This window comes from Mustela putorius, unplaced genomic scaffold (genome assembly GCF_011764305.1).
Source record: "Mustela putorius furo isolate JIRA1106 unplaced genomic scaffold, ASM1176430v1.1 tig00000407_pilon_pilon_pilon, whole genome shotgun sequence".
Lineage (NCBI taxonomy): Eukaryota > Metazoa > Chordata > Mammalia > Carnivora > Mustelidae > Mustela > Mustela putorius.
Genome location: NW_025421373.1, coordinates 7,988,736 through 8,014,754, shown reverse-complemented (window position 1 = coordinate 8,014,754; position 26,019 = coordinate 7,988,736). Strand labels below are relative to the sequence as shown.

The following is a 26,019-nucleotide window of genomic DNA, read 5'->3' as shown; positions in this document are numbered from 1 at the left end:
GACAGCAGGGTTATGGCCCGTTGTGGGAGAGGGGGAAGTATTGGAGGGTGATCCCTGTTACCATTCTCAGGGGCACTCATTCTGCCATTGAAGTGTGCTTCTTGAGTGGGGGCAAGAGAGGGAATGCTTATAGTGTCCCCTTGTCTGACTTCCAACTAGCCACAGCACAGCAGGAAACCTGCTTCAGGGTCAAAAATTCTCCTCAAAATATAGCACAATTGGGAAAAGTGCAATTGGGAAAAACATGTAAGGAATTCATGAGCCCAGTAATCATGAAAGAGTAAGCTTTATTATTTTAAAATTTATGATAACCAAATAATAGTGGCTTAAAACTTATATTTCCCCTCCCCATGAAATGCCAATATTACCCCCACCTTAAAAGACCACCAGAGATGTGAGTCAAAGCCAATCAGCAAGGGTCGTTTATTGCAGGTTCGAACCTGGACCTCTGCGCCGCTCGTTGCGGAGAGGTCCAGAGCTGGGTTGGTGCAGGGTTTTTATAGACAGGTACAAACAAGTTTCGGGTAGGGCTGAGCTTATTGATTGATAGTTTGAACACAATTGGGAGTCTCCTGGTGGAATGTTACATTCCTGCTATCAAGCATCCCTGTTAATGAGATTTAGGTTTAGAAGTATTTACTTTTCCTTCTACCTCCGCCTTCGACACCCACTCCCTACCTCCCACTCCCAGGGGGCATGAACGAAGAAAATCACAGGAGGAGGGTTTCAAGTACTTAAAATAGAATCAGAGAGTAATAGACTAAAAGGGTCTCTTCATTGCTCTCAGTCCTTTAGTGCTTTCAAGACGTGGGGAGACTATTTACTACACCCTCATTCTTGTAAGAGGAGCCCACTTTTCCACAAGTAATACGCATTTTAGTTTTGTGTCAATACTTTTTTTTTTTTTAAGATTTTATTTAATTATATGACAGAGCACAAGTAAACAGAAACAGGCAGACACAGAGAAGGGAAAGCAGGCTCCCTGCTGAGCAGAGATCCCGATGCGGGGCTCCATCCCAGGACCCTGAGATCATGACCTAAGCCAAAGGCAGAGGCTTAACCCACTGAGCCACCCAGTGGGTTGACACCCCTGTGTCAATATTTTTTTCTCAAGGAATCCCTATTAGGGACATTCCATTAATCTAGTCTTAGTTCCTCTATGAATTGCGTGGCATTTGAAGATTAAAATGCATGTTATTTTTAGGCCCTTTTGAGTTAAAAGTCCTGTGTACAATAAATTATTATTTGAATAGTTTCCCAAAGTTATATTAATGTATCAATCTATGGGATCCCTTTCACTTGAATTAGAACTAAATTTCATTTATAAATTACCAGCCAGCCCTTGAGGATCTTCAGGGGCTCTCTGTGACCATAAGACAAAGTCGAAGTCCTGAACCTGGTGTTCCAAGATTCTCAGGTTGGGTCCCGGTCATGCTTTGACCTCTCGCTCCCCGTTCAGATTCACTGCCCCTGAGGACTCACTCACTACACAGACTTTCTCAGCTCTGTGTTATTTCCTATTGCTTTTGGTTTCTCCTTCTCCAGATGCTCTCTCTAATTCCACATCTAGACAACTGCTAATTGCGCTTTTAGACTCAGGCCCAGTGGACCTTGTCTGTTAAATCTTCCAAGTTCTCTCCCCCTGCACTCCAGCCCACCCTGAGCAAAATCAGTCATGTCCTTCAGTTCCAGAGCACACCCGCTATCTTGGACTCATCATATACCATCAGATGTGGATCTAGAATTTCTATCCAGATGGAGTTTAGCAGGGCAATCTGGCTGTTGCGGTGGAGGATGAGGGATGGTATTTTCAAGTTCCTTTTGCATCGCGGGCAGACTTAGATCCATGAAAATAGCAGTATTAAGTACTGAAATGTAGCCAAGTTTTCATATCCAACACTCCTACTCATAGCCGATGCTTAAATCTGTCATTTATCTCCAGTTGTAACGAGAGACACACCGTGAGGACATACCGTAACTCGGTATTAGACCCAGTGGAAGGCAAGTCAGCTTTACCCTTAAACTGACTGATTTCTTCTCATGGATAAAAGATTCTTTGCTTGGCTTCTAGTCTTTGTTCTGAAGTTGCTTATATTTCCCAATAGCTCTTTATGCTTCTTTGCCCTCCTCTTGGCTGGCCGACATACTGGATGAGAGCATTTCTCCAGTGAACACTGATGATGTCTTTTAGGTACTGAGACACCTAGATTACATTTTTTGTATAAATATAATCATTAAGCAAACAGAAGCTGACCTAGCTCTAGATGACTTTTTCTCTCCACCTTGACAACAGCTCCCTAGGGATGATATGAACTGAGTAGAGGAAGCAATGGTGCCCACTTGTCATTTTCACATGTCCTTAGTAGAGGAAGCAATGGTGCCTACTTGTCAAGCTCTGACTTCCATGGGATGATCTGAAACAGGGTTTAGTTTCATAATTGAATCCAGTGTAATACAGATTAGGTTTCCTCTCTCTGTGATGCGAGTCCAACAGTTATTTGGTCAGATAGGGAGACTGTCATTCTTGAATAGACACACTCCAGGTCTTTGTCAGTCATCCCCTGGGTTCATATGTTCCAGTAGGATGACCAGGAGAAAGACAGGGAGCCTATGGATAAGAAACAGCCACTTAAAACAGAGAGGCTGGAGGGTTTTTTTGGGATCTTCCTACCAAGGTGGAACACAGAATGAAACATTTTAAAGCAAAAAAATTTCAAATTTTTGGAATGAACTCTCCTACAGTACTTTTAGGAGCAAGCCAAATTTACTTGCTGGGAGGGGAACCTCCTTAAGAGATAACCATCTTTCGTGCCTGTATTTGTTGAAATAACAATGCCCACCATTAATCATTAACCGGATGGTCTCTGTGTGCTGGGTGCAGGCTTTGGATCTCACTTGATCCTGACAACAACCACAAAGAGGGGTTTTACTAGTCCCGTTTGTTTGTTTGTTTGTTTGTCTTTTTATGTTTCTTTTGGATGAGCAAGTGAAGGGTTTTGACAAGTGAAGGGAATGGACTGATGGTGAGGGAGCCTACAATAGGGTGGCACCGGGTACAGTAAAGGACCCCTCCCCAATGGAGAAGTGTTGGCAAGTCAGACAACCTGCCTGTCCATAGACAGAGAACATTCTTTGGCTTCCTTCTTAGGCATGCAGATGACATTCAAATGCGGGAGGGCGGTGGGGTCGGGGAGAGATTACTTGCATCATTCTTAAAATCTGGTGGTTTCAGTTTCCTCCAACCTGACTTTGGGCCATGTGGCCAAGATGGGCCTGGATTGTTGTTTGTGTCCTGTTAGGCCAGACTCTGAATCAGAAGGACCCACGCTCCGCTCCTCCCACACCTTGCACCCCCGTCATGCCCACAGTCCTATAGCCAAGGTGTCCTTTCCCACCACCTCTTTGCATCCTGGCGCTATTCGGCTGCCTGGTCCTTACTTGTGGAAAAAGAAAATCAACCTCCGGAGGCAATTTCCAGCCCTCTGTGTGCACAGGATTTAAAACTGATTCCAAAAGCCAGCTGTCTTGAAGCGCAGATAAGGAGGTTCTTTTGTTCCATATTCAGTATCAAAGGAAAACTCCTTAGAAAAAAAGTGTATTTGAAAAGAAAAGATTGTCTGAAATTACAAAATAATATGAGGAACTGCTCACCGTAATTTCTTTCTTTCTTCTCCCCACAGACCTTCAGAGACCTTTAGGATCCTACTTAGGGTTAAAGGGTCTTTACTTCCTGGGGTATTTTCTATTTGGCCTGGGGACAGGATTGATTGGACTTTTCCCGAACGTCTATTCCACCCTGACTATGTGTACCTTGTTTGGTGTGATGTCCAGCACTCTGTACACTGTGCCCTTCAGTCTCATTGCCAAGTACCATCGTGAGGAGCAGGATGAGAAGGTATGTCATTGAACCTCACCGGCAGGCCGGGGGGATGTGGGAGGAAAGGGGAAGGCTGAGCCAGAGAATAAAGGTCTTGAAACAGCAACTCTAAAATGCCCAGCCAAATGTAATGATGGTCTGGCCAAAGCATGACCAACTTCCCAGCCCGCACCCTACTCCTGACGTGGAATTCCTGCGCCCCCGGAGAGCAGCAGAACAGGTACCATTACCCTCTGTTATCTGATTAGGAAAAGGGGGCTCAGGAATGCTGAGAAACCACCCCACCATCACACAGAGAAGAGGCAAGGGGAACCTGGGGATTCTGACAGTTGCCCCAATGTCCCCTGCAGCTGCAATATTTCTGGGCCCCCCATCCCAATGGCTGCCCTGAAGGACGGTTCATGTAGAGTAAGTGTGTTCCTGCATTTCCCTTGCAGAGACAGCAGGCCCCAGGATGGAGCCTGGACAGCGATGGGAGAGGGCAGGGCCTGGATTGTGCTGTCCTCACCTGCATGGTGCAGCTGGCTCAGATCCTGGTCGGAGGTGGCCTGGGCTTCCTGGTCAACAAGGCTGGGAGCGTCATTGTGGTGATCACGGCCTCTGCAGTGTCGCTGATCGGCTGCTGTTTTGTGGCTCTCTTTGTTAGATACGTGGACTAGGTCAATAAACATTGTCCCTACCCTCAGACACTGGGAAGTCCATGGCAGGAAATCAATCTCTTTCTTTGGCTCTACAGTTTTGGGGTCTGCCCGTTGGACGCCCTGTGTAATGACTTTAGCGTCAGTGGTCTGCCCACATCTCACTTTCTGCCAGCTCTCTGCACAAGTTTCCAGATTTCAGGCATTATTCATCTTAGAAAAGACTGGGATCGGGGCACCTGGGTGGCTCAGTGGGTTGAGCCTCTGCCTTCGGCTCCGGTCATGATCCCAGGGTTCTGGGATCGAGCCCCACATCGGGCTCTCTGCTCAGCAGGGAGCCTGCTTCCTCCTGCCTCTCTGCCTGCCTCTCTGCCTACTTGTAATCTCTGTGTGTCAAATAGATAAAAAAAAAAAAAAAAAAAAAAAAAAAAAAAGAAAAGACTGGGATTGGCCTCCATTCACTGGGGCAAAAGCTGAGTGTGGGAGAGAGCGCCTCCATCTCAGGGTATTTCTGGCCTTGACCAAACTTGAGAAGCAGACTAGTTCTACACACGACAATTGGCTTTATTCTATCATGTGTTGTGTTTTTTCTAATTAGAGGTCCATATTTTGTCAGAGGGTCGTATTTTTCATTAATTCACCAATACTCAAAATATTGCTGACGATTTATTTTATGATATTAATTTATTCATATTTAATTCGCTCATACAGACAGATAGTCCCTGACTTCACAATAGCTGGACTTAACAAAAAAAAATTTTTTTTTTTTTTTTACTTTATGATAGTTGGACAGCAATGCGCATTCAGTAGAAACCCATACTTCGAATTTTGGAATTTTGATCTTTCCCAGGTGATATGCCGTATGACCCTCTCTCTTGATGCCAGGCAGTGGCAGCCATAGCTCCCCATCAGCCTCACAATCACAAAGGTGAACATCTGGTACATTGACAACTATTCTGTCCCCATAGAGCTATGTTGGTTTTTTTCACTTTCAATACAGTATTCAATAAATTACACGAGATAATCAACCCTCAAAACCAGTCTGTCTTCCAGTCTTCCCTCCTCCGTCTCCTTCACATTAACTATCCTAGAGCTGCAAGGTCATGACTGAATTAGAGGAATGATCAGGGACAATCAATCCCTGCTCCCTTCCCCGTAAATGTGGGATGATGATGAGCAAATGCCCAGAGGACCCCACGTGACTTGGTACCCTACATTTATTAAAAGAGACAGCACCAAGCTACCCCTCTTGCTTTACCCAGCTGTCTTTGACCTCTCTAAGGTTTCAAAATGGAATTATTTGCAGACTTCAATGTTTATTTCCTGATCATTTCTCCAAAGACTGTTCTGGTGATTGAATATTTTGAAATCAATGAATGGGTGAGCTAGGAGGGTGACCTGCAGCAGAGGACCCTCTTACCCGGACCCTAAGAAGTTAAGAGTTGTCATCTCTGGCCTACCACAGGGTATGATCTTTATTATGACTGAAGCTCTTTTCAGCTAGAGCATTGGATGGGCTGCTGGCATGAAGAAAGGAGCCAGAGTACCCACCCTGGGGCATCTACCCACCCCATCCCTCTTTTACACATGCATGCACACTCATTCAAATATTCAAATAAACACTCTGCTCTTTTAACTCAACTCCAAGGAGGTTTGAATGAGAGGATAGAAGTAAATTTTAAAAGTCTTTAACCACCTTTGGGAACTCAAGTATTTGTTCTGAGAATACCAACGACATGTTCTGTCTGGAACAAAAAATGTTCCATTCTCAGACAAACAAAACAAATACAGGGACATTTAATTCTGAACAGAAATCCCAGGAAATTCTGTAGAAGAAAAGGAAGCCAAACTGCTTTATTTCCTGCTCCCTCCCCCCCATGCAGCTGACAGGTCAATCTCCAACCTTTAATCATTGCTTTTCTTCAGCTGCAGATGTCCTCTCTACGTCCCTGCTGCCCATCTAAATCGCCATTCCTGCCCGTCTAAATTGTACCCATATTTCTAGGTCCATCTCAAGTACTGTTTTGGTGAGGAAGTCTCTGAACCCCCAGCAGAGCTAAGCTTTCCATCCCCATGGACGCACTTTCTTGTAGCCATTGTTAGGACATTCAGCTCTTCTTTCAGTGACTTAGTTGCCTTGTGGACATGACTTGTGTCTCCTTTTAGATGTCAAAATCATTAATGTTTCTAGCTTGTATATGTCATCTCAGCAGCCAGTACAGGGCTTGGCACACACTGGCACTCAAAAACATAAAATAAATGTGGCCATTTCCTAGTTTATTTATTTATTTTTGTCTTTGTGGTAGATGGAAGTCATAACCTTAGTTTTCTGTCTAAGCCTTCAAAAACCTTGTCGGAGCCATCCCTCCACTGGTTGGTCCGGAGCCTCTATCAAATGGGCGTCCGGATTTGCGAAGAGTGGGGGCAGGGAGGGGAGTGCTGCAGAAAAGTCCCCACCCGCAGGAACTTGTCAAGTTGCTCCAGGGCACAGCTCGCCTGCACCGCGCAAACTGGAGCACACAGTGTTTCCAGGGGACCCGCTCCGTCCTCCGGGAACCGGGACATCCCCGCTGCCAGCGCCTGGCGCACTCACTTTCTCCTCGTTCACCAAATGAGCACGTCAGCTCCCCTTTTCCTATTGAGGCCTTGACCGGCCCGGTGATTCAGCCCCTCTCACCTCTCGGCACCGGCTTCCTCCCGCAGGGCCGCCACTCCCCCGCGAATCTCTAGCGCGTGTTGGAGACAAGTATATTGCCTCCGTGACACCTAAGCACAGAGTCGCTGTCCGGTTCTCGCGCACCCACCGGCTCTGTCCGGGATGATGAAAGATACAATGGCTCCATGGGAGGTACCCCTCCCGCGGTGCCTTTCTCTGGAGGGCGGATCGGGATTGTCAGTACTTTCTGGCGACTCCGAAAAAGTTTCTTATTCCCAAACTAGGTCCCCTGCGCAACCACGCTGCAAGTCAGATGGCGCGCTGTGGCGGTCTCGCGCTCGAGGCGCAAAAGAAAGGTTTTGTGGGCGGCTCGCCGGGTTGGATGCACTTTGAAGACCCCTTCAAGAGCTCCATGAAAGTCGCTGGAGTAAATGCGCTCAGTTGTCAACGCATCTCTGGCTGAGCTCCACTTCCTTGTGCCCCAATTTCTCTACATTCCTGATTCCTTTCTCCGCTTCTGGGCGTTCTCACCCTGCCCAGTGTTGAGAGCTTAAGGAGAGGAAGAAGTCTATGTAGGGAGAAGGGGACGCAGGCTGGCGGCGTGTTCCTGTGAGTCTGACCTCGGGCCCCTTTGCCAGCGTCCTCTCTCCACCTGGTTTGAAGCCTTCCCTCACCGCAGACGGCCTCCCCTGCCCCGCCATTTCACAGGCTGTTCCTTTAGGCTTCTCCCATCCTGGTCCCTCCTACCTCTCATCCGATGGGCCCCCAGCATCGCCTAATCCGCTTTCCTCTTTCCCCATCCGGGGAAGGCCAGTTGGCAGTGACTGCGTCCCCTGCCCCCAGTCAGTAGGCGGAGCTGCTGGGCAGCGGGTCGTAGCGCCCCCCGCTGTAGACCACCACGCCAGGCGGGTAGTAGACCAGGTCAGGCTCCGCGGTCCGGTGGAGAGGTGCCAGGGCCTGCAGCCCCTGCTCCTCGGGCTCTGGCTTCGTAGTGGCCGTGAAAGGGCGCATGCTGGTCAGAGAGGGGGACGCGATGCGCCACAATAGACTCTTGAGCGCTTTGCGGAACTCCCGGCGCACCAGGCAGTAGAGGATGGGGTTGAGACAGCTGTTGGAGTGAGCCAGGCATACGCTCACTGGGAACACATATACCTGGCACAGGAAATACTCTTGGCTGAAGGGCACGGCGTTGAACTTGATGAGGATGCTCCAGGTGGTGAGAGCCTGGTTGGGCAACCAACACAGGAAGAAGGAAAGGACCACGATGGTCACAGATTTGGTGACCTTCGACCGTCTCCGGGCGCTGGCTGCGGCCAGGCCGCCCTCGGCCGCTGAGGCTCCTCCTTCGGTCCCAGCCACACGGCGGTAGGAGATGAAACGCACCAGCAGAAGATAGCACAGGCTGGTGATGCACAACGGAAGCACGAAGCCTAGTAGCACCTTCTGCAAGTGGTAGAGGCCCAGCCAGAACTGTCTGTCTCCTCCCAGCAACTTGTCTGGGAAGCGCACCAGGCACAGCTCCTCGCCCATCACCTTGATGGTGGTGGAGAAGATTGCGTTGGGCATCGAGGCCAGCGCGGCGGAGGCCCAGATCAATACGCACAGTGCTTTGACTGAGAAGCAGCAGCTGTCCCCCAGGCTTTGGCCGCAGCATTCGCCCAGGCCATGCCCTCGGGTCCCGTGGCTCTTAAGAGCGGACGCCACCGAGTGGTAGCGCGCCACGCTCATGGAGGTGAGGAAGAAGACGCTGGCGTACATGTTCATGGACGTCACTATGGATACGATCTTACACATGGCCTTGCCGAAGGGCCATTTAAAGTCGAGCGCATTTTCCACCGCCCAGAAGGGCAGGGTGAGTACGAACTGAAAGTCTGTCAGCGCCAGGTTGGTGACAAAGAGGTTGATGGAGGACTTGCGCCATCCCTGCTTACTCTTCATCAGGTAGAGCACCAGCAGGTTGCCAGTCAGCCCCAACGCGCAAACCACCCAGTACACCGCGCTGATAAGGATCCGCACCCGGGACTCGGTGTCCGCACTTTCTGCCCCGCCGGTGCCCGGGGGATGCCCCGGCGCCGCGCCGTCAGGCAACTCCAGCCCCAGCTCCCACCACAAGTCCTGGAGCTGCAGCGACGACGCGTTGCCGCTGGTGTTGGCCGCCTGCAGAAGGTACGGGATCAGACCAAAGAGTTCTGCGAGCTCGTCTCCGCCAGCCTCCTTATTCATGGTGACTGTCCTGGCTGCGGCGACTGCCTCCAAGCGCAGGTGCCTCTAGGTCATGTTCGGGGAGGGCGGAGGGCAGAAGTGAAGACCAAAGCGAGTTGAACTGTGGGGGTTCTGTCCCGGCGAGGGCGCAGGGCGTGCGTGGGCCCTTTCAAAGCCGCATCTGTAGATAGCCCCCGGGAACTGGGTGCCAAAGGCTCTCCCCGCGCGGGGTACACAGCCTTGGGGGCCGGAGTTGTGCTCGGCGTTTGTTCTGGAGGGGAGATCTAGCACTGAGCAGCGCAGCTCCTGAGGCGAGCGGTGGGCGTCTCTGGTCCTTGCTGTACGATCCAGACGTTCCCCCCACTGCCTTTTTTGGGCACTAGCTTATACCCATACCCACCCTGCCGCTCAGGACCGCTACAGGGGGCTCCCTCCTTCTCTTTCAAACCTTTGTCGGTTTCTCTGCAGCTTGGACGAGGTTTCTGTCCCTTGAAAGGAAAGAGAGAGATAGGAGAGTTCCGACTACCTTGCTCTGACCCCCTGGAGGTCTTTCGATGTCGACCTCGCTGCCTCGCGCATTCATCTCTCCACTGTTGTCAGCTCCCAGTGAGTTGTCAGCGGCGGCCACCCGAGTTATATTCGCACCCGCAAAGCCCGGGCTGCGGGCTCCCATGGAGCATGCGTAACCCGCGCGCGGACAAGAGGGGGGCGCTTTCCGAGGTGCTGAACTTCGCCACGCCCTCCGCGGGGAAGGGGAAGAGGTGGATAGCTGGCAGAGCCCACCAGCTGATTTCCCCCTTTCCACTTCAAAGTTTCAGGAAATGTTGTAACCCTTTATTTTCCCATATTGCTGGAGAAAGTCGGCTTTGATTTGCGATCCCTTTTTCTTTTTTATTCCAAACGTAAACAGGTATTAGATTTTTTTTTTCTTTCTTCCTTACTCCCACTTTATCTTTGAAATGATCCCATTCGATGAAAGGCGTTTCTAAAACTTCACGCTGTTGCCCATTTCTATTTTTGAAAGCAATGAGTAACCTCTTTTCAAGCCCAAACCTTAAGTCCCGATCGATGATGGGCTTTAACCGGATACACAAAAACACAAGCTCCACTTCTCCTTCTACTTGGTGCCTGTGGCTGTCAGGATTTTCAAAGCATCCTCCTATTAGCAAAACTCTGGGTTCAAGTGTTGCCCTCTGCCTTTGGTACATTCTTAGAACTGAGGCTAAGCAGAGACTGTATCATTGGTGAGCTGACTTCATAGACACTAGGTACCACCGGTCCAGCTCTCAGCCCAAAGCTCTTCCACAAATTGTTTATCCACATGACTCTCTTTACCTTGATAGATTGGAATAGAGGATTCCATAAGGCTATTTTTGGACTACCAGCCCCTTACTCTGACAACTGTTATGATCAGAACTCTTTAGCAGGTGTTTTTCAGACCAATGGGAGTAAATGCTAAGGAATCTTCTAAGTTACTTTGGACAAGGGGAACAGGTGTAAGCCATTTGAATTACTTCTCAGATTGCAGTTTGTTTAAATGCCAGTTCAACTGCTCTAGTGTAAATCGCACTTTTTAAGGGTGCATTTAAGAAATTTGAAATGTTTTCCTCACTGTCCCCCATAAAACTGAGATTAAAAAAAAAAAAATCTTAAGCGTGGCTCTCCTCTCTCCCGCAGAATCCACAACTTCACTTACAGTTCTCGAGAGGATGTGACTTTAAAGCAGAGGAGAAATTAAGCTACTAGTTTAAAAAGAAATGTGATACCCAAAACATATTAGGGGAAACCGAAACAGTCTGGCTGGATTCCAAAGCGAGAACCTAGTTCGAAGCCCAGAACACGCTTCACTACAGACTCTGGACTTCTCTACTTGTCCGCTAGAGGGCGTCAGGACTTTAGTGAAGGAATGAACTAAAACCAAACCCCCTTTCAAACAGTTCTAATCTAGAGAAGCTCAGCGATGTTGGGACTATTGCTCCCAATCCACAGGGTTCCTTTGGGGACACCTCTTATCTCTGTATTTTTTACTAGTCTCACCTTCGAGCTCACTTTTGACTTCATGTTTTACCAGTTCTTTCTCCATCAAATTTTTAATCTCTCCTTTCTTTAAAAAAAAGTAAAAAAAGAAAAAAAATTTCAAGGTGCCGTTGAAAAGGAAGACTAGGGCATACCCTGACAGCCCTTTGCCTTGGTTTTTACGTCTGTTAATGGAAGGAATTATAGTTGCAAATATTTTGAGGCTTGGTACTAAGCAGGTGACTTCACAGTCAGGTAGACAACTTGCTTAAAAATATAAATTACAACTCTCCCCCCAGCCCCATGCTGACCCAGAGACTCTGATTTTCAGTGGATTTGAAAAGGGCCCAAGACTCCACATTTTAAAAGCCTTCATCCAGATGATACTAATTTTTTCCTAAGTTTGAGAACATCTGGACTTTTTTTTTTTTTTTCTGATTTTCCATGTAAAAAAAAAATTAAGCTCCCCAAACTTTATCACACACTAGGACTGGAAGTAAAGGAAGAGAAGGTGGTCTTGGCAAGTTTTCCTAAAGTCACATTTTAGGGTCCAACCATGACATTTTCTTCACTGTGGGACTTGAGAGGGCAGGTGCTCTTGAGGTACACCAGGCCTTGGCTGGTCCCAAGTGCTACTCTCCAAGAATGTTGTCAGATGCTTCTGAGTCTAGAATGTTCTTCATTTTCAAATTGGCTCTCTGAAAATGAACCAGAGATCATGTTCAGGAATTTGTAGTATCACTTAACTAAGCCTTTGTTATGGAAGCAAAAATCCACTTTCAAATATGAAATGAAATTTTCCAATATGAACTAAAGATATTTTAGACCATTTACTTAAAAGCATGAGCCATGCTTTTCTCAAACATCATCTAAAAAATTGAAGGAGAGAAACATTAGTTGTGGTCAAATATCATTTAGGTATACAAGATCATAATCCAAATAATGGAAAATATAACAAACAGGTAAGTAAAAGTAGGGTGTGAGTTTGGGGGAACCTGTTATCACCTGGATTGTTTGTTCTGGGTAGACTGTAGCAAAATGGAAGAACTTAAGCTCCATCTAAATGAGGAGACAGGAAATTACAGGAGTCAGGTTAGAGAGGAGATACAGAATCATAATTCTGGGATTCTATAAAGCTAAGTGGATTTTCAGATAAAAACTATGATTTCAACATTCTTTTGGAATATGTGTAGTTACCCCTCACTGTGCATTACTTCTTTTCAGTCTGCAGATATCACAGATTTTTATTTTACCATAACTATGAATTGAGTTCCTAATATGCAAAGCAATGTGTTAGGTGTTTGGATAGACAACAAAAACAACAATAGCACAACATGAATGATAATAATAGAAACCATGACTACCTAACTACTCATACTCCACATTTATTTGGGCACTGTATTATTTTTCTAGGGTTGTTGTAACAAATAACAGCAAAACAGGTGATTTAAAATGACAGAAATATAGTATCTCAAAATCCTCAAGATTAGAAGTCAGAAATCAAGGTGTTGGCAGAGTGGGTTCCTTGGAGACTCTGAGAGAGAAAAATTCCATGCCTCTCTCCTAACTTCTGGTGGGTCTATGTTGATTCCTTGGTTTGAAACTACATCACTGTCATCTCTGTCTTTGTCTTTATTTTTTTTTAAAGATTTTATTTATTTATTTGACAGAGAGAGAGATCACAAGTAGGCAGAGAGGCAAGCAGAGAGAGAGGGGGATGCAGGCTCCCTGCCGAGCAGAGAGCCCTATCCGGGGGCTCCATCCCAGGACCCTGAGATCCTGACCTGAGCTGAACGCAGAGAGGCTTAATCCACTGAGCCACCCAAGCGCCCCTCTGTCTTTGTCTTTAAATGGGATTCTCCTTTCGGTGTATATCTTTGTGTCTCTGTTTTCTCTCTATAAGGATACTAGTCATTGAATTAGGGTCTACTCTAATCCATGTGACCTCATCCTAACGAATTATATCTGCAAAGAATGTACACTTACATTTCCAAACAAGGTCACATCCACAGGTACCAGGGACTAGGACTTGAGCACATCCTTTTAGGAGAAGCAATTGTACCCACTGCAGGTAACAATTGTGTGCACTATGCAAAGGGCTTTACCAGCATTTTCTCACCTACTACTGAAAACCAGTGAGGCTGGTACGACTATCATCCCAGATCTGATTTCTAGCCTTTAATTCCCAGAGCTGCATATCCAACTGTTACTTGCTACTTCTACATGGTTGCTGATTTCCTTCAGATTTCTCAGTCTTCGTCAAAGGCATGACTATTCATCTAACTGTTTGAACCAAAAGCCCAAGAGTCATTCTTTTTCTCTCATCTCCCACAACGTCGTCCCTATTCTGTTGTTCAGAGGCCTGTCAATAAGTCTAGGGGCACCTGGGTGGCTCAATCAGTTAAGCATCTTCCTTAGGATCAGGTCATAATCCCTGGGTTCTGGAAGCATTGGGCTCCCTGCTCAGTGGGGAGCCTGCTTCTCCCTCTCCCACTCACTCCCCTTGTGCTCCTTCTCCCATCAAATAAATAAATAAAATCTTGGAAAAAAAAAAAAAAAAAGTCCAGCCCGTACTCATGGAGAGGGGGATTATACAGGAATATAATTACTAGGAGGCAGACATCACTGGGATCATCTTGAAAGCTGACTACCACCGTAGGACAGTTATCACAACACCCAGCAGGAAACAGGAGTTGAAGCCCCACTTACCTGAGTAGTTATCTCCAGAGCTATGCAGTACTGGGACAATAAAGACTGATGTTCAAGTCTAGTAAAGTGGAGGGGACTACGTAAACAGTCTAGGCTTTCAGTTCAGACCTCCAAAGAGGCACATCCTAAGGGTAAGTTCTACACTCTATTCTCAACATCCAGAAAATACCCAGTTTCTTCAAATACACAAAAAACATTCACCAAGATAGGCTACTTCATGGGACTAAATCAAGTTTCAACAAATTTTGAAGGACTAAAATCATACAGAACATGTGTATTTTGAGCACAGTGGACTTAAACTAGATTCAACAAAAGGATGATTACTGCAAGTCCTCAAATGTTTCAAATGAAGCCACACATTTTAAATAATCCTGATTAAGGAACTAAAATGTAAAATATTATAAAATATAGACTATTTTGAGGTAAATCATATTAAAACATGGCATCAAATTTTGATATGCAATCAAAACAATGCTTAGAGGGAAATTTATAGCTACAAGTGTATCTTTTTAAAAAGAAAAGAGGTTACACGTCAATGATCTAAGCTTCCAACTCAAAATCCTAGAGGAAGACAAGACACTTGAATTCCAAAGAAGCAACATGGGAAGATGGAAGATAAGAGCAGAGTATGCGGACAGCCCCTGCTACACCAGGGATCAACCCTCTAGCTGCTGATTCAGAGAGAGCGGGTAGAGGAGGTCTCAAGAGAAGACCAGAGCAGCCCTAGGTGCGGTTACTCAGGGGGCTTTCAGCGTAAACACAAAGGACAATATTTATTTCTGGGGAAAAAGAGAGAAATGAATAGTCTAAATACTAAAACCAGAATCTGCTTCCTGACTCCAGGATGGTAGTTAGAAGGGGAAACCAACTCTTTAATGGAGAGGCGTGACCATGGGTCTCAAAGCACGTCCTTTCCAGAACATTCCCCACTCGGTCTTCCAGCCACCCACCCTTGGATCGAATATTTGTTTATCATTTTTATCTTTGAGGGAAATGTAGTAATAAATAAATATAGTCCTTGTATCTATAGTTTATACTCAAGGGGAAAATCAATAGTAAGGACTCGTGAGATTCATAAACTCGAGTTTCCCTGTGTGAAATTCTGCCTGCTCTCTAATTCGTCTGTTCTATGAGTCTTTCATATACTTCTCTCTGCCTTACTTACTAGCCCCTGTATTCAATAAACATATCCTGTGTACCCCATCTTCTCACACTGGGTTTCAAGGACTCCAGCAGGATAGCCACACACACATCGGTCCTCTCACCTTCAGAAGAGGAATCAGGACATGTTCATCGGATCGCAGCCACTGCTTTACTGCAGGGAACGGTGGCTGGATGGATAGAGCCCTTTGCTCCTGGAGGCTGTTCAGGAGCCGGGGGTGGGGGTGGAGGGGGTAGATTTCCCAGGACAGCAAACAGTCAACTAACAGTGCGAGCCAGTGCTATCTGCCACACTCAGATGGACTGTGAAGCAACAGAACAGGCCTTCTTGTTGCCAAGGAGGCGATCCTGGGGGACGCCATGTGGAGAGTGTGGCCGCAGTAGAGAAAGGTGTTCGCAGAGGCATCTAGGTCTCGGCCAGCTGTCCCCTGGGCCCCATGAAAGGGTATCCGAGAGCAAAGAGCCCGGCTTTCTGTGCTCTGAAGATCAAAGGGCTGCAGATACCCATCTCATGGCAGTAGAGAGAAGCCACACCTCTGTCTGGCAGAGAGGACCGTCTATGCTGAAACTCTACCAAACCGTCCAGAGAAGCTTTATCTTAATCCAGGGTTAACTTCAAAGCCTGTTTGTCATGGTTTTCATCTGCATCTTTTCAAGTCACTTTATCCTGAGGAGAAACATATACTGTCCATTGAAATGAGATTGTTGGAGGACTTAGGGGCCTTGTTTCGTAAGTTTCAAGGAAATATCTTTTTTGTTTTGTTTTAGATTTCATTTGTTTATTTGACAGGGAGAGACACAGCGAGAGAGGGAACAAAGCAGGGGGAGAGGAAGAGGGAGAAGCAGGCTTCCCGCTGAGCAGGAAGCCCAATGCGGGCTCGATCCTAGGACCCTGGGATCATGACCTGAGCCAAAGGTAGACGCTTAACAACTGAGCCACCCAGGTGCCCTCAAGGCAATATCTTTAACAGGGATTAGTAGAAGGCATGCGTCTGCCTGATTAGGCTAGGTGCAGCTGACCAAGTTTTCGCTCCGTCAGTCTTCCATGGCCAGCAGATAAATCAGTGACAAGACAAATGAACAGGCCCACAGCAGTAGATCCCTACAGTGGAAAACTGTGCAGAAATAAAAAGAAGCAGAAGATTGGGACACAAAATGCCCAAATAAGGATACTGAGTGAAAGAAGGTAGAAAAAAGTCAGTTTATACCATATGAGTCCCTTTACGTGAAATTCAAGAAATGGCTAATGAATGTCCGTGCTGGCAGGGGAGTGGCTACCTGTGGTTGTGGGGTCATTCAAGGAGGGGCAGGAGGCGGGGACTTCCAAGGAGCAGGAGGAAGTTTCTGGTTTGACTCATGCACACTAGCACACACACACGTGCACATACACATATATATGTCGAAGCTTACCGTGTCCATAATTTCACAGGTGTGTCTGCGTATATGTGCAAACACAGAAAATTGTATACTTTAAACATATGCAGTTCACTGCATGTCAATTGTACTTCAGTAAGGCAAACAAGTGGGGGTACTATTGTGGTCTATCTTTATTGCCACCTGAACTAATCTCATTGACTCGTTTCCAAGTTTCTTGGGAGCAGAGCTGATCTGCTCTCAATGACCCCAGGAGGCTCACAGAAAGCAGCAATGAGTAGCAGGGGAGTCCCTCTGGGGCCAGGGCAGGAGCTCTCCTCTGAGGAGAAGAATGCCAGCCCAGGCTACTCATAGGCTCTTTTTGAGCTCAGTAGGTTAAAAGAACATTAGAGGTGGGGTAAACTAGGATTGTGCACCTTCCTCGGTACTTTCATACCTTCCTGATGCTGCTTTCCATGAGAGAATTTCTGATTGGTCAGATTCCAAGGATGTTGATGAGCAGCTGTATGTACTAGTGGGTAGAGTTATTGTTTCGTAACCAATCAAACTCAACCTTTCTTCTCCATTTTTTTTCTTCTTCTGGGCAACAGAGACGGTAAAGCCTGGACTTACCCCCTGTCCTTATTCTAGTCTGAGCGAGTGAATCAACCCTCCTTGAAACACTTTCCACTTGGTGTTCTCTTATTTCCTGTGATGATTTCTCTTTATTTCCCGGAACTCTAAATAGTGGAGCACTCCCAGTGTCTTAGCCTGTTTGGGCTGATATAAGAAAGATGTCAAAGACTGGGTGGCTTATAAACTGCAGAAATTCATTCCTCACGATTGTGAGGGCTGAGAAGCCCCAGATCAAGGCACTAGCAGAGTCAGTGCCTGGTGAGAGCCTGCTTCCTGGGTCACAGACGGCCGTCTGCTTGCGTATCCTCACACGGTAGAAAGAGCGAGGGAGCTCTCTGGGCTGTCTTTTATAAGGGCACGGACCCCATTCATGAGGCTTCCACTCCCATGACCTAATCACCTCTCAAAGATCCCGCCTTCCCATGCCATCACACTGGGGTTTAGGATTTCAACGTAGCAGTTTTGTGTGTGTGTAGGGGTAGGAGCAAGGGCAGACACAGCTATTTAGTCCATAGCACCCAGAGTACAAGCCTCGTGTCTTTTTTCTTCCCCGCTAGGTTCACACAGTAGTTGTTTTCCTTCCATTTCAAGGCTGTTAATATCATCCAAATACTCACGCTGACTTCTAAGCGCATAACCCCAATCCGAACCTCTTCTGAATTCCAGTCTTATACATCCAACGGCCTATTGACATTTCCTTTCAGATCTCTAAGAGACATCTCAACATGTCTCTAAGTGAACTTTTGATTTTCCCCACCCCCACCATTTCTAGTCTACCTTCCATCTTTCCCATCTCAATTATGGGCAACTCAAAACCTTGAAATCCGGGGGGAGGAGTCAAGATGGTGGAGAAGTAGCAAGCTGAGACTGCTTCAGCTAGCCGGAGATCAGCTAGATAGCTTATCTAAAGATTGCAAACACCTGAAAATCCATCGGCAGATCGAAGAGAAGAAGAACAGCAATTCTGGAAACAGAAAAACAACCACTTTCTGAAAGGTAGGACCGGCGGAGAAGTGAATCCAAAGCGACGGGAAGATAGACCCCGGGGGGAGGGGCCGGCTCCCGGCAAGCGGCGGAGCAACCGCGCACAAAATCAGGACTTTTAAAAGTCTGTTCCGCGGAGGGACATCGCTCCAGAGGCTAAACCGGGGCGAAGCCCAAGCGGGGTCAGCGTGGCCTCAGGTCCCGCAGGGTCACAGAAGGATCGGGGGTGTCTGAGTGTCGCAGAGCTTGCGGGTATTGGAACGGGAAAGCCGGCTACAGAGACAGAGCCGACAGTAAGCTCGCAGCTCCGTGTTACCTTGAACCGGTCGCAGGCTCGGTGAGCTCGGAGCGCGGCCGGAGGTCAGGCAGACGGGAGTAACTGGGCGCTGTTCTCTGAGGGCGCACTGAGGAGTGGGGCCCTGGGCTCTCGGCTCCTCCGGGCCGGAGACCAGGAGGCCGCCATTTGTATTCCCGTCCTCCGGAACTCTACGGAAAGCGCTCAGGTAACAAAAGCTCCTGAAAGCAAACCCGAGCGGATTACTCACCCCAGCCCCGGGTAAGGGCGGTGTAATTCCGCCTGGGGCAAAGACACTTGAGAATCACTACACCAGGCCCCTCCCCCAGAAGATCAACAAGAAATCCAGCCGAGACCAAGTTCACCTACCAAGGAGTGCGGTTTCAATACCAAGGAGAGCAGCAGAATTCCAGAGGAGGAGAAAGCAAAGCACGGAACTCAAGGCTTTTTCCCTGTGATTTTTTTTTAGTCTTGCAGTTAATTTAATTTTTTCTTTTTCATTTTTTTTTTTTTTTTTTTTTTTTCTCGCCTTCGGGTAAAATTTTTTTTTTTTTTTTTTAACTGTTACCTTTTTCTTTTTTAACGATTTTTTACTAGTTTATCTAATATATATATATATATTTTTACATTTTTCTTAGGTGTTTTCTTTTTTAAAAAAAAAATTCTTTTTTTTTTTTTTTTTTTTTTTCTTTCTTCCTTTTTGAACCTCTTTTTATCCCCTTTCTCCCCACTCACGATTTTGGATCTCTTCTAATTTGGCTAAAGCATATTTTCCTGGGGTTGTTGCCACCCTTTTAGTATTTTACTTGCCCCTTCATTTACTCTTATCTGGACAAAATGACAAGACGTAAAAATTCACCACAAAAAAAAGAACAAGAGGCAGTACCGAAGGCTAGGGACCTAATCAATACAGACATCGGTAATATGTCAGATCTAGAGTTCAGAATGACAATTCTCAAGGTTCTAGCCGGGCTCGAAAAAGGCATGGAAGATATTAGAGAAACCCTCTCGAGAGATATAAAAGCCCTTTCTGGAGAAATAAAAGAACTAAAAATCTAACCAAGTTGAAATCAAAAAAGCTATTAATGAGGTGCAATCAAAAATGGAGGCTCTCACTGCTAGGATAAATGAGGCAGAAGAAAGAATTAGTGATATAGAAGACCAAATGACAGAGAATAAAGAAGCTGATCAAAAGAGGGACAAACAGCTACTGGACCACGAGGGGAGAATTCGAGAAATAAGTGACACCATAAGACGAAACAAACATTAGAATAATTGGGATTCCAGAAGAAGAAGAAAGTGAGAGGGGAGCAGAAGGTATACTGGAGAGAATTATTGGGGAGAATTTCCCCAATATGGCAAAGGGAACAAGCATCAAAATTCAGGAGGTTCAGAGAATGCCCCTCAAAATAAATAAGAATAGGCCCACACCCCGTCACATAATAGTAAAATTTACAAGTCTCAATGACAAAGAGAAAATCCTGAAAGCAGCCCGGGAAAAGAAGTCTGTAACATACAATGGTAAAAATATTAGATTGGCAGCTGACTTATCCACAGAGACCTGGCAGGCCAGAAAGAGCTGGCATGATATTTTCAGAGCACTAAACGAGAAAAACATGCAGCCAAGAATACTATATCCAGCTAGGCTATCATTGAAAATAGAAGGAGAGATTAAAAGCTTCCAGGACAAACAACAACTGAAAGAATTTGCAAATACCAAACCAGCTCTACAGGAAATATTGAAAGGGGTCCTCTAAGCAAAGAGAGAGCCTACAAGTGGTAGATCAGAAAGGAACAGAGACCATATACAGTAACAGTCACCTTACAGGCAATACAATGGCACTAAATTCATATCTCTCAATAGTTACCCTGAATGTGAATGGGCTAAATGCCCCTGTCAAAAGACACAGGGTATCAGAATGGATAAAAAAAAACAAAACCCATCTATATGTTGCCTCCAAGAAACACATTTTAAGCCCGAAGACACCTCCAGATTTAAAGTGAGGGGGTGGAAAAGAATTTACCATGCTAATGGACATCAGAAGAAAGCAGGAGTGGCAATCCTTATATCAGATCAATTAGATTTTAAGCCAAAGACTGTAATAAGAGATGAGGAAGGACACTATATCATACTCAAAGGGTCTGTCCAACAAGAAGATTTAACAATTTTAAATATCTATGCCCCCAACGTGGGAGCAGCCAACTATATAAACCAATTAATAACAAAATCAAAGAAACACATAAACAACAATACAATAATAGTAGGGGACTTTAATATTCCCCTCACTGAAATGGACAGGTCATCCAAGCAAAAGATCAGCAAGGAAATAAAGGCCTTAAATGACACACTGGACCAGATGGACATCACAGATATATTCAGAATATTTCATCCCAAAGCAACAGAATACACATTCTTCTCTAGTGCACATGGTACATTCTCCAGAATAGATCACATCCTCGGTCCTAAATCAGGACTCAACCGGTATCAAAAGATTGGGATCATTCCCTGCATATTTTCAGACCACAATGCTCTAAAGCTAGAACTCAACCACAAAAGGAAGTTTGGAAAGAACCCAAATACATGGAGACTAAAGAGTATCCTTCTAAAGAATGAATGGGTCAACCGGGAAATTAAAGAAGAATTGAAAAAAAATCATGGAAACAAATGATAATGAAAATACAACGGTTCAAAATCTGTGGGACACAACAAAGGCAGTCCTGAGAGGAAAATATATAGCGGTACAAAGCCTTTCTCAAGAAACAAGAAAGGTCTCAGGTACACAACCTAACCCTACACCTAAAGGAGCTGGAGAAGGAACAAGAAAGAAACCCTAAGCCCAGCAGGAGAAGAGAAATCATAAAGATCAGAGCAGAAATCAATGAAATAGAAACCAAAAAAAACAATAGAACAAATCAACGAAACTAGGAGCTGGTTCTTTGAAAGAATTAATAAAATTGATAAACCCCTGGCCCGACTTATCAAAAAGAAAAGAGAAAGGACCCAAATAAATAAAATCATGAATGAAAGAGGAGAGATCACAACTAACACCAAGGAAATACAAACTATTATAAGAACATACTATGAGCAACTCTACGGCAATAAATTTGACAATCTGGAAGAAATGGATGCATTCCTAGAAACATATAAACTACCACAACTGAACCATGAAGAAATAGAAAGCCTGAACAGACCCATAACCAGTAAGGAGATTGAAACAGTCATTAAAAATCTCCAAACAAACAAAAGCCCAGGGCCAGACGGCTTCCCGGGGGAATTCTACCAAACATTTAAAGAAGAACTAATTCCTATTCTCCTGAAACTGTTCCAAAAAATAGAAATGGAAGGAAAACTTCCAAACTCATTTTATGAGGCCAGCATCACCTTGATCCCAAAACCCAGACAAGGATCCCACCAAAAAAGAGAGCTATAGACCGATATCCTTGATGAACACAGATGCGAAAATACTCAACAAAATACTAGCCAATCGGATTCAACAGTACATTAAAAAGATTATTCACCACGACCAAGTGGGATTTATTCCAGGGCTGCAAGGTTGGTTCAACATCCGCAAATCAGTCAATGTGATACAACACATCAATAAAAGTAAGAACAAGAACCATATGATACTCTCAATAGATGCTGAAAAAGCATTTGACAAAGTACAACATCCCTTCCTGATCAAAACTCTTCAAAGTGTAGGGATAGAGGGCACATACCTCAATATCATCAAAGCCATCTATGAAAAACCCACCGCAAATATCATTCTCAATGGAGAAAAACTGAAAGCTTTTCCGCTAAGGTCAGGAACACGGCAGGGATGTCCATTATCACCACTGCTATTCAACATCGTACTAGAGGTCCTAGCCTCAGCAATCAGACAACAAAAGGAAATTAAAGGCATCCAAATCGGCAAAGAAGAAGTCAAATTATCACTCTTCGCAGATGATATGATACTATATGTGGAAAACCCAAAAGACTCCACTCCAAAACTGCTAGAACTTATACAGGAATTCAGTAAAAGTGTCAGGATATAAAATCAATGCACAGAAATCAGTTGCATTTCTCTACACCAACAGCAAGACAGAAGAAAGAGATATTAAGGAGTCAATCCCATTTACAATTGCATCCAAAACCATAAGATACCTAGGAATAAACCTAACCAAAGAGACACAGAATCTATACTCAGAAAACTATAAAGTACTCATGAAAGAAATTGAGGAAGACACAAAGAAATGGAAAAATGTTCCATGCTCCTGGATTGGAAGAATAAATATTGTGAAAATGTCTATGCTACCTAAAGCAATCTACACATTTAATGCAATTCCTATCAAAGTACCATCCATCTTTTTCAAAGAAATGGAACAAATAATTCTAAAATTTATATGGAACCAGAAAAGACCTCGAATAGCCAAAGGGATATTGAAAAAGAAAGCCAACGTTGGTGGCATCACAATTCCGGACTTCAAGCTCTATTACAAAGCTGTCATCATCAAGACAGCATGGTACTGGCACAAAAACAGACACATAGATCAATGGAACAGAATAGAGAGCCCAGAAATAGACCCTCAACTCTATGGTCAACTAATCTTCGACAAAGCAGGAAAGAATGTCCAATGGAAAAAAGACAGCCTTTTCAATAAATGGTGCTGGGAAAATTGGACAGCCACATGCAGAAAAATGAAATTGGACCATTTCCTTACACCACACACAAAAATAGACTCAAAATGGATGAAGGACCTCAATGTACGAAAGGAATCCATCAAAATCCTTGAGGAGAACACGGGCAGCAACCTCTTCGACCTCTGCCGCAGCAACATCTTCCTAGGAACAACGCAAAAGGCAAGGGAAGCAAGGGAAAAAATGAACTACTGGGATTTCATCAAGATCAAAAGCTTTTGCACAGCAAAGGAAACAGTTAACAAAATCAAAAGACAACTGACAGAATGGGAGAAGATATTTGCAAACGACATATCAGATAAAGGACTAGTGTCCAGAATCTATAAAGAACTTAGCAAACTCAACACCCAAAGAACAAATAATCCAATCAAGAAATGGGCAGAAGACATGAACAGACATTTCTGCAAAGAAGACATCCAGATGGCCAACAGACACATGAAAAAGTGCTCCATATCACTTGGCATCAGGGAAATACAAATCAAAACCACAACGAGATATCACCTCACACCAGTCAGAATGGCTAAAATCAACAAGTCAGGAAATGACAGATGCTGGCGAGGATGCGGAGAAAGGGGAACCCTCCTACACTGTTGGTGGGAATGCAAGCTGGTGCAGCCACTCTGGAAAACAGCATGGAGGTTCCTCAAAATGTTGAAAATAGAACTGCCCTATGACCCAGCAATTGCACTATTGGGTATTTACCCTAAAGATACAAATGTAGTGATCCAAAGGGGACACATGCACCCGAATGTTTATAGCAGCAATGTCCACAATAGCCAAACTATGGAAAGAACCTAGATGTCCATCAACAGATGAATGGATCAAGAAGATGTGGTATATATACACAATGGAATACTATGCAGCCATCAAAAGAAATGAAATCTTGCCATTTGCAACAACATGGATGGAACTAGAGCGTATCATGCTTAGCGAAATAAGTCAAGCAGAGAAAGACAACTATCATATGATCTCCCTGATATGAGGAAGTGGTGATGCAACATGGAGGCTTAAGTGGGTAGAAGAATAAATGAAACAAGATGGGATTGGGAGGGAGACAAAAACCATAAGTGACTCTTAATCTCACAAAACAAACTGAGGGTTGCCGGGGGGAGGGGGCTGGGGAGAAGGGGGTGGGATTATGGACATTGGGGAGGGTATGTGATTTGGTGAGTGCTGTGAAGTGTGTAAACCTGGTGATTCACAGACCTGGGGATAAAAATATATGTATATAAAAAATATATGTTTATAAAAAATAAAAAATAAAAAAAAAAAAAAAAAAAAAAAAAAAAAAAAAAAAAAAAAAAAAAAAAAAAAAAAAAAAACCTTGAAATCCATCTCGAGTTCTTTTTTCTCACACATCCAGTTAATTAGAAAGTCTTGTTGTTTTGCCTTCAAAACATGCCCAGTGTCTGTCCAACTTCCTCCATGTCTTTTGCTACCACCTGATGTTATCCATCATTGTCTCGTCCCTGAGTCAGTCGCGTGGCTTCTTAACCACTCTTTGTGCTCCTCCTTTTCCCTCTACAGCAGCCCAAGGCATCTTGTCAATCCTAACTCAATTCTTTGCACTCCTGTACTTAAAATCCCCACCCCCACCCTCACCCACCCGATGGTTTCTTAATGTGCTCAAGGTAAAAATCCAAAGTCTTCTTTGTGGTCTCTAAGGGCCTTCATGACCTTCCCTTTCCCTGTCCGTCACCACTCTGTTTGTTCACACACTGCAGTCCCAACAAACACTTGGCTTCCCCCTGAGCTCTCTGAGCATACTCCTACTTATTCCCAATTGACGGTCTTTCCTATTACTATCTCTTTAGCCTGGAATGTTCTTCTTCCGGATACCTATTTCATTCAGATTCTTAGTGCCTTCCTTAAAATCTTTTTGGTGGAGGCCATTCTTGACCCTCTTATATAAAACAGGAACCCTCCCCTGTTGATCACTTCCAGTCCTTAGCCTGTTTATTGTCTCCACTGCTCTTACCACTGTCTTACATATTATACATTTACTTGTTTATTCTCTTTCCCCCTGGCTCAAGCCATGGCATATGCAAACACAAGGAAAGAGTCTCTGATTATTTTATTTGTTGCTATATCCCCGATGCCTGGACACAGAAGGCAGTCAATAAATACTTGCTGAATGATTACATGAAGTATTCTCTTTTTGCTAGGGCAGTAGCGCTCAAGGTTTCCCTAATCTATTCCATCCCTGATTTCCTCCTCTCCTTGGGAACAACGGACACACGATTCTTTAACAGAGACTTAATGTTTAAGGCACAACGACAGAGAGGGACTGGTGCCCACATGGTTCAGGAATAACCCAGGACCAATGTGACAATGACAGTATCTGCAGCTGCTGGCATGACTGCTCAGAGACTGCCATGCCCGGGCACTCAGTGGGCTACTAACTTCTCATTATTAGGCATCTCCAATTTCCAAATCCATAGGCTCTCCACCAAGTGTTAAATTATGCCTTAAGTAAGGCATATGTGTGTTTGATTCTGCTTAGTGGCTTGGCTAATGCTTTTCCTTCTTCTGAACCTCATTACTTCATCCCAGGTTCCCATTTCAGAGTAGACTCTTTCAGTGTTTCCCCATCTATCAACCCAGGATAATAATAGTACCTACCTAATAGGTTTTTGTGAAGATTAAATGAAGTAATGCTGATACAGTGTTCAGCACAGTGCTCTGTCCATAATTAGAGTGAAATACTTTTTTTCTGTTCTTAGCTATTACTCAATACCTATATTCTACATATTTTTATAGTCTTCCTTCAGTGGTAGTATATTTGCATCTGCTATTTCAGAGGTATTTTGGAGT

At 45.0% G+C, this 26,019-nt stretch overlaps 2 protein-coding genes across 2 annotated transcripts in view; one reads left to right on the top strand and one right to left on the bottom strand.

Annotated features, from left to right (window-relative positions):
- The window catches only part of SLC45A2 (solute carrier family 45 member 2), a 28,192-nt gene extending 23,630 nt beyond the window's left edge, over positions 1-4,562 (top strand). The window contains exons 6-7 of the mRNA XM_004738057.3: positions 3,681-3,895; positions 4,315-4,562. Coding sequence (XP_004738114.1) covers positions 3,681-3,895; positions 4,315-4,536 — 437 coding nt within the window. The 3' untranslated portion in view covers positions 4,537-4,562. The remainder of the gene's footprint in view (positions 1-3,680; positions 3,896-4,314) is intronic.
- Positions 4,563-5,121: 559 nt separating this feature from the next.
- Positions 5,122-10,117, bottom strand: RXFP3 (relaxin family peptide receptor 3). Its single transcript, XM_004738058.3, has one exon. The coding sequence runs from the start codon at positions 9,392-9,394 to the stop codon at positions 8,015-8,017; it is 1,380 nt and encodes a 459-aa protein (XP_004738115.2). The 5' UTR covers positions 9,395-10,117; the 3' UTR covers positions 5,122-8,014.
- Between the last annotated feature and the right edge of the window lie 15,902 nt (positions 10,118-26,019).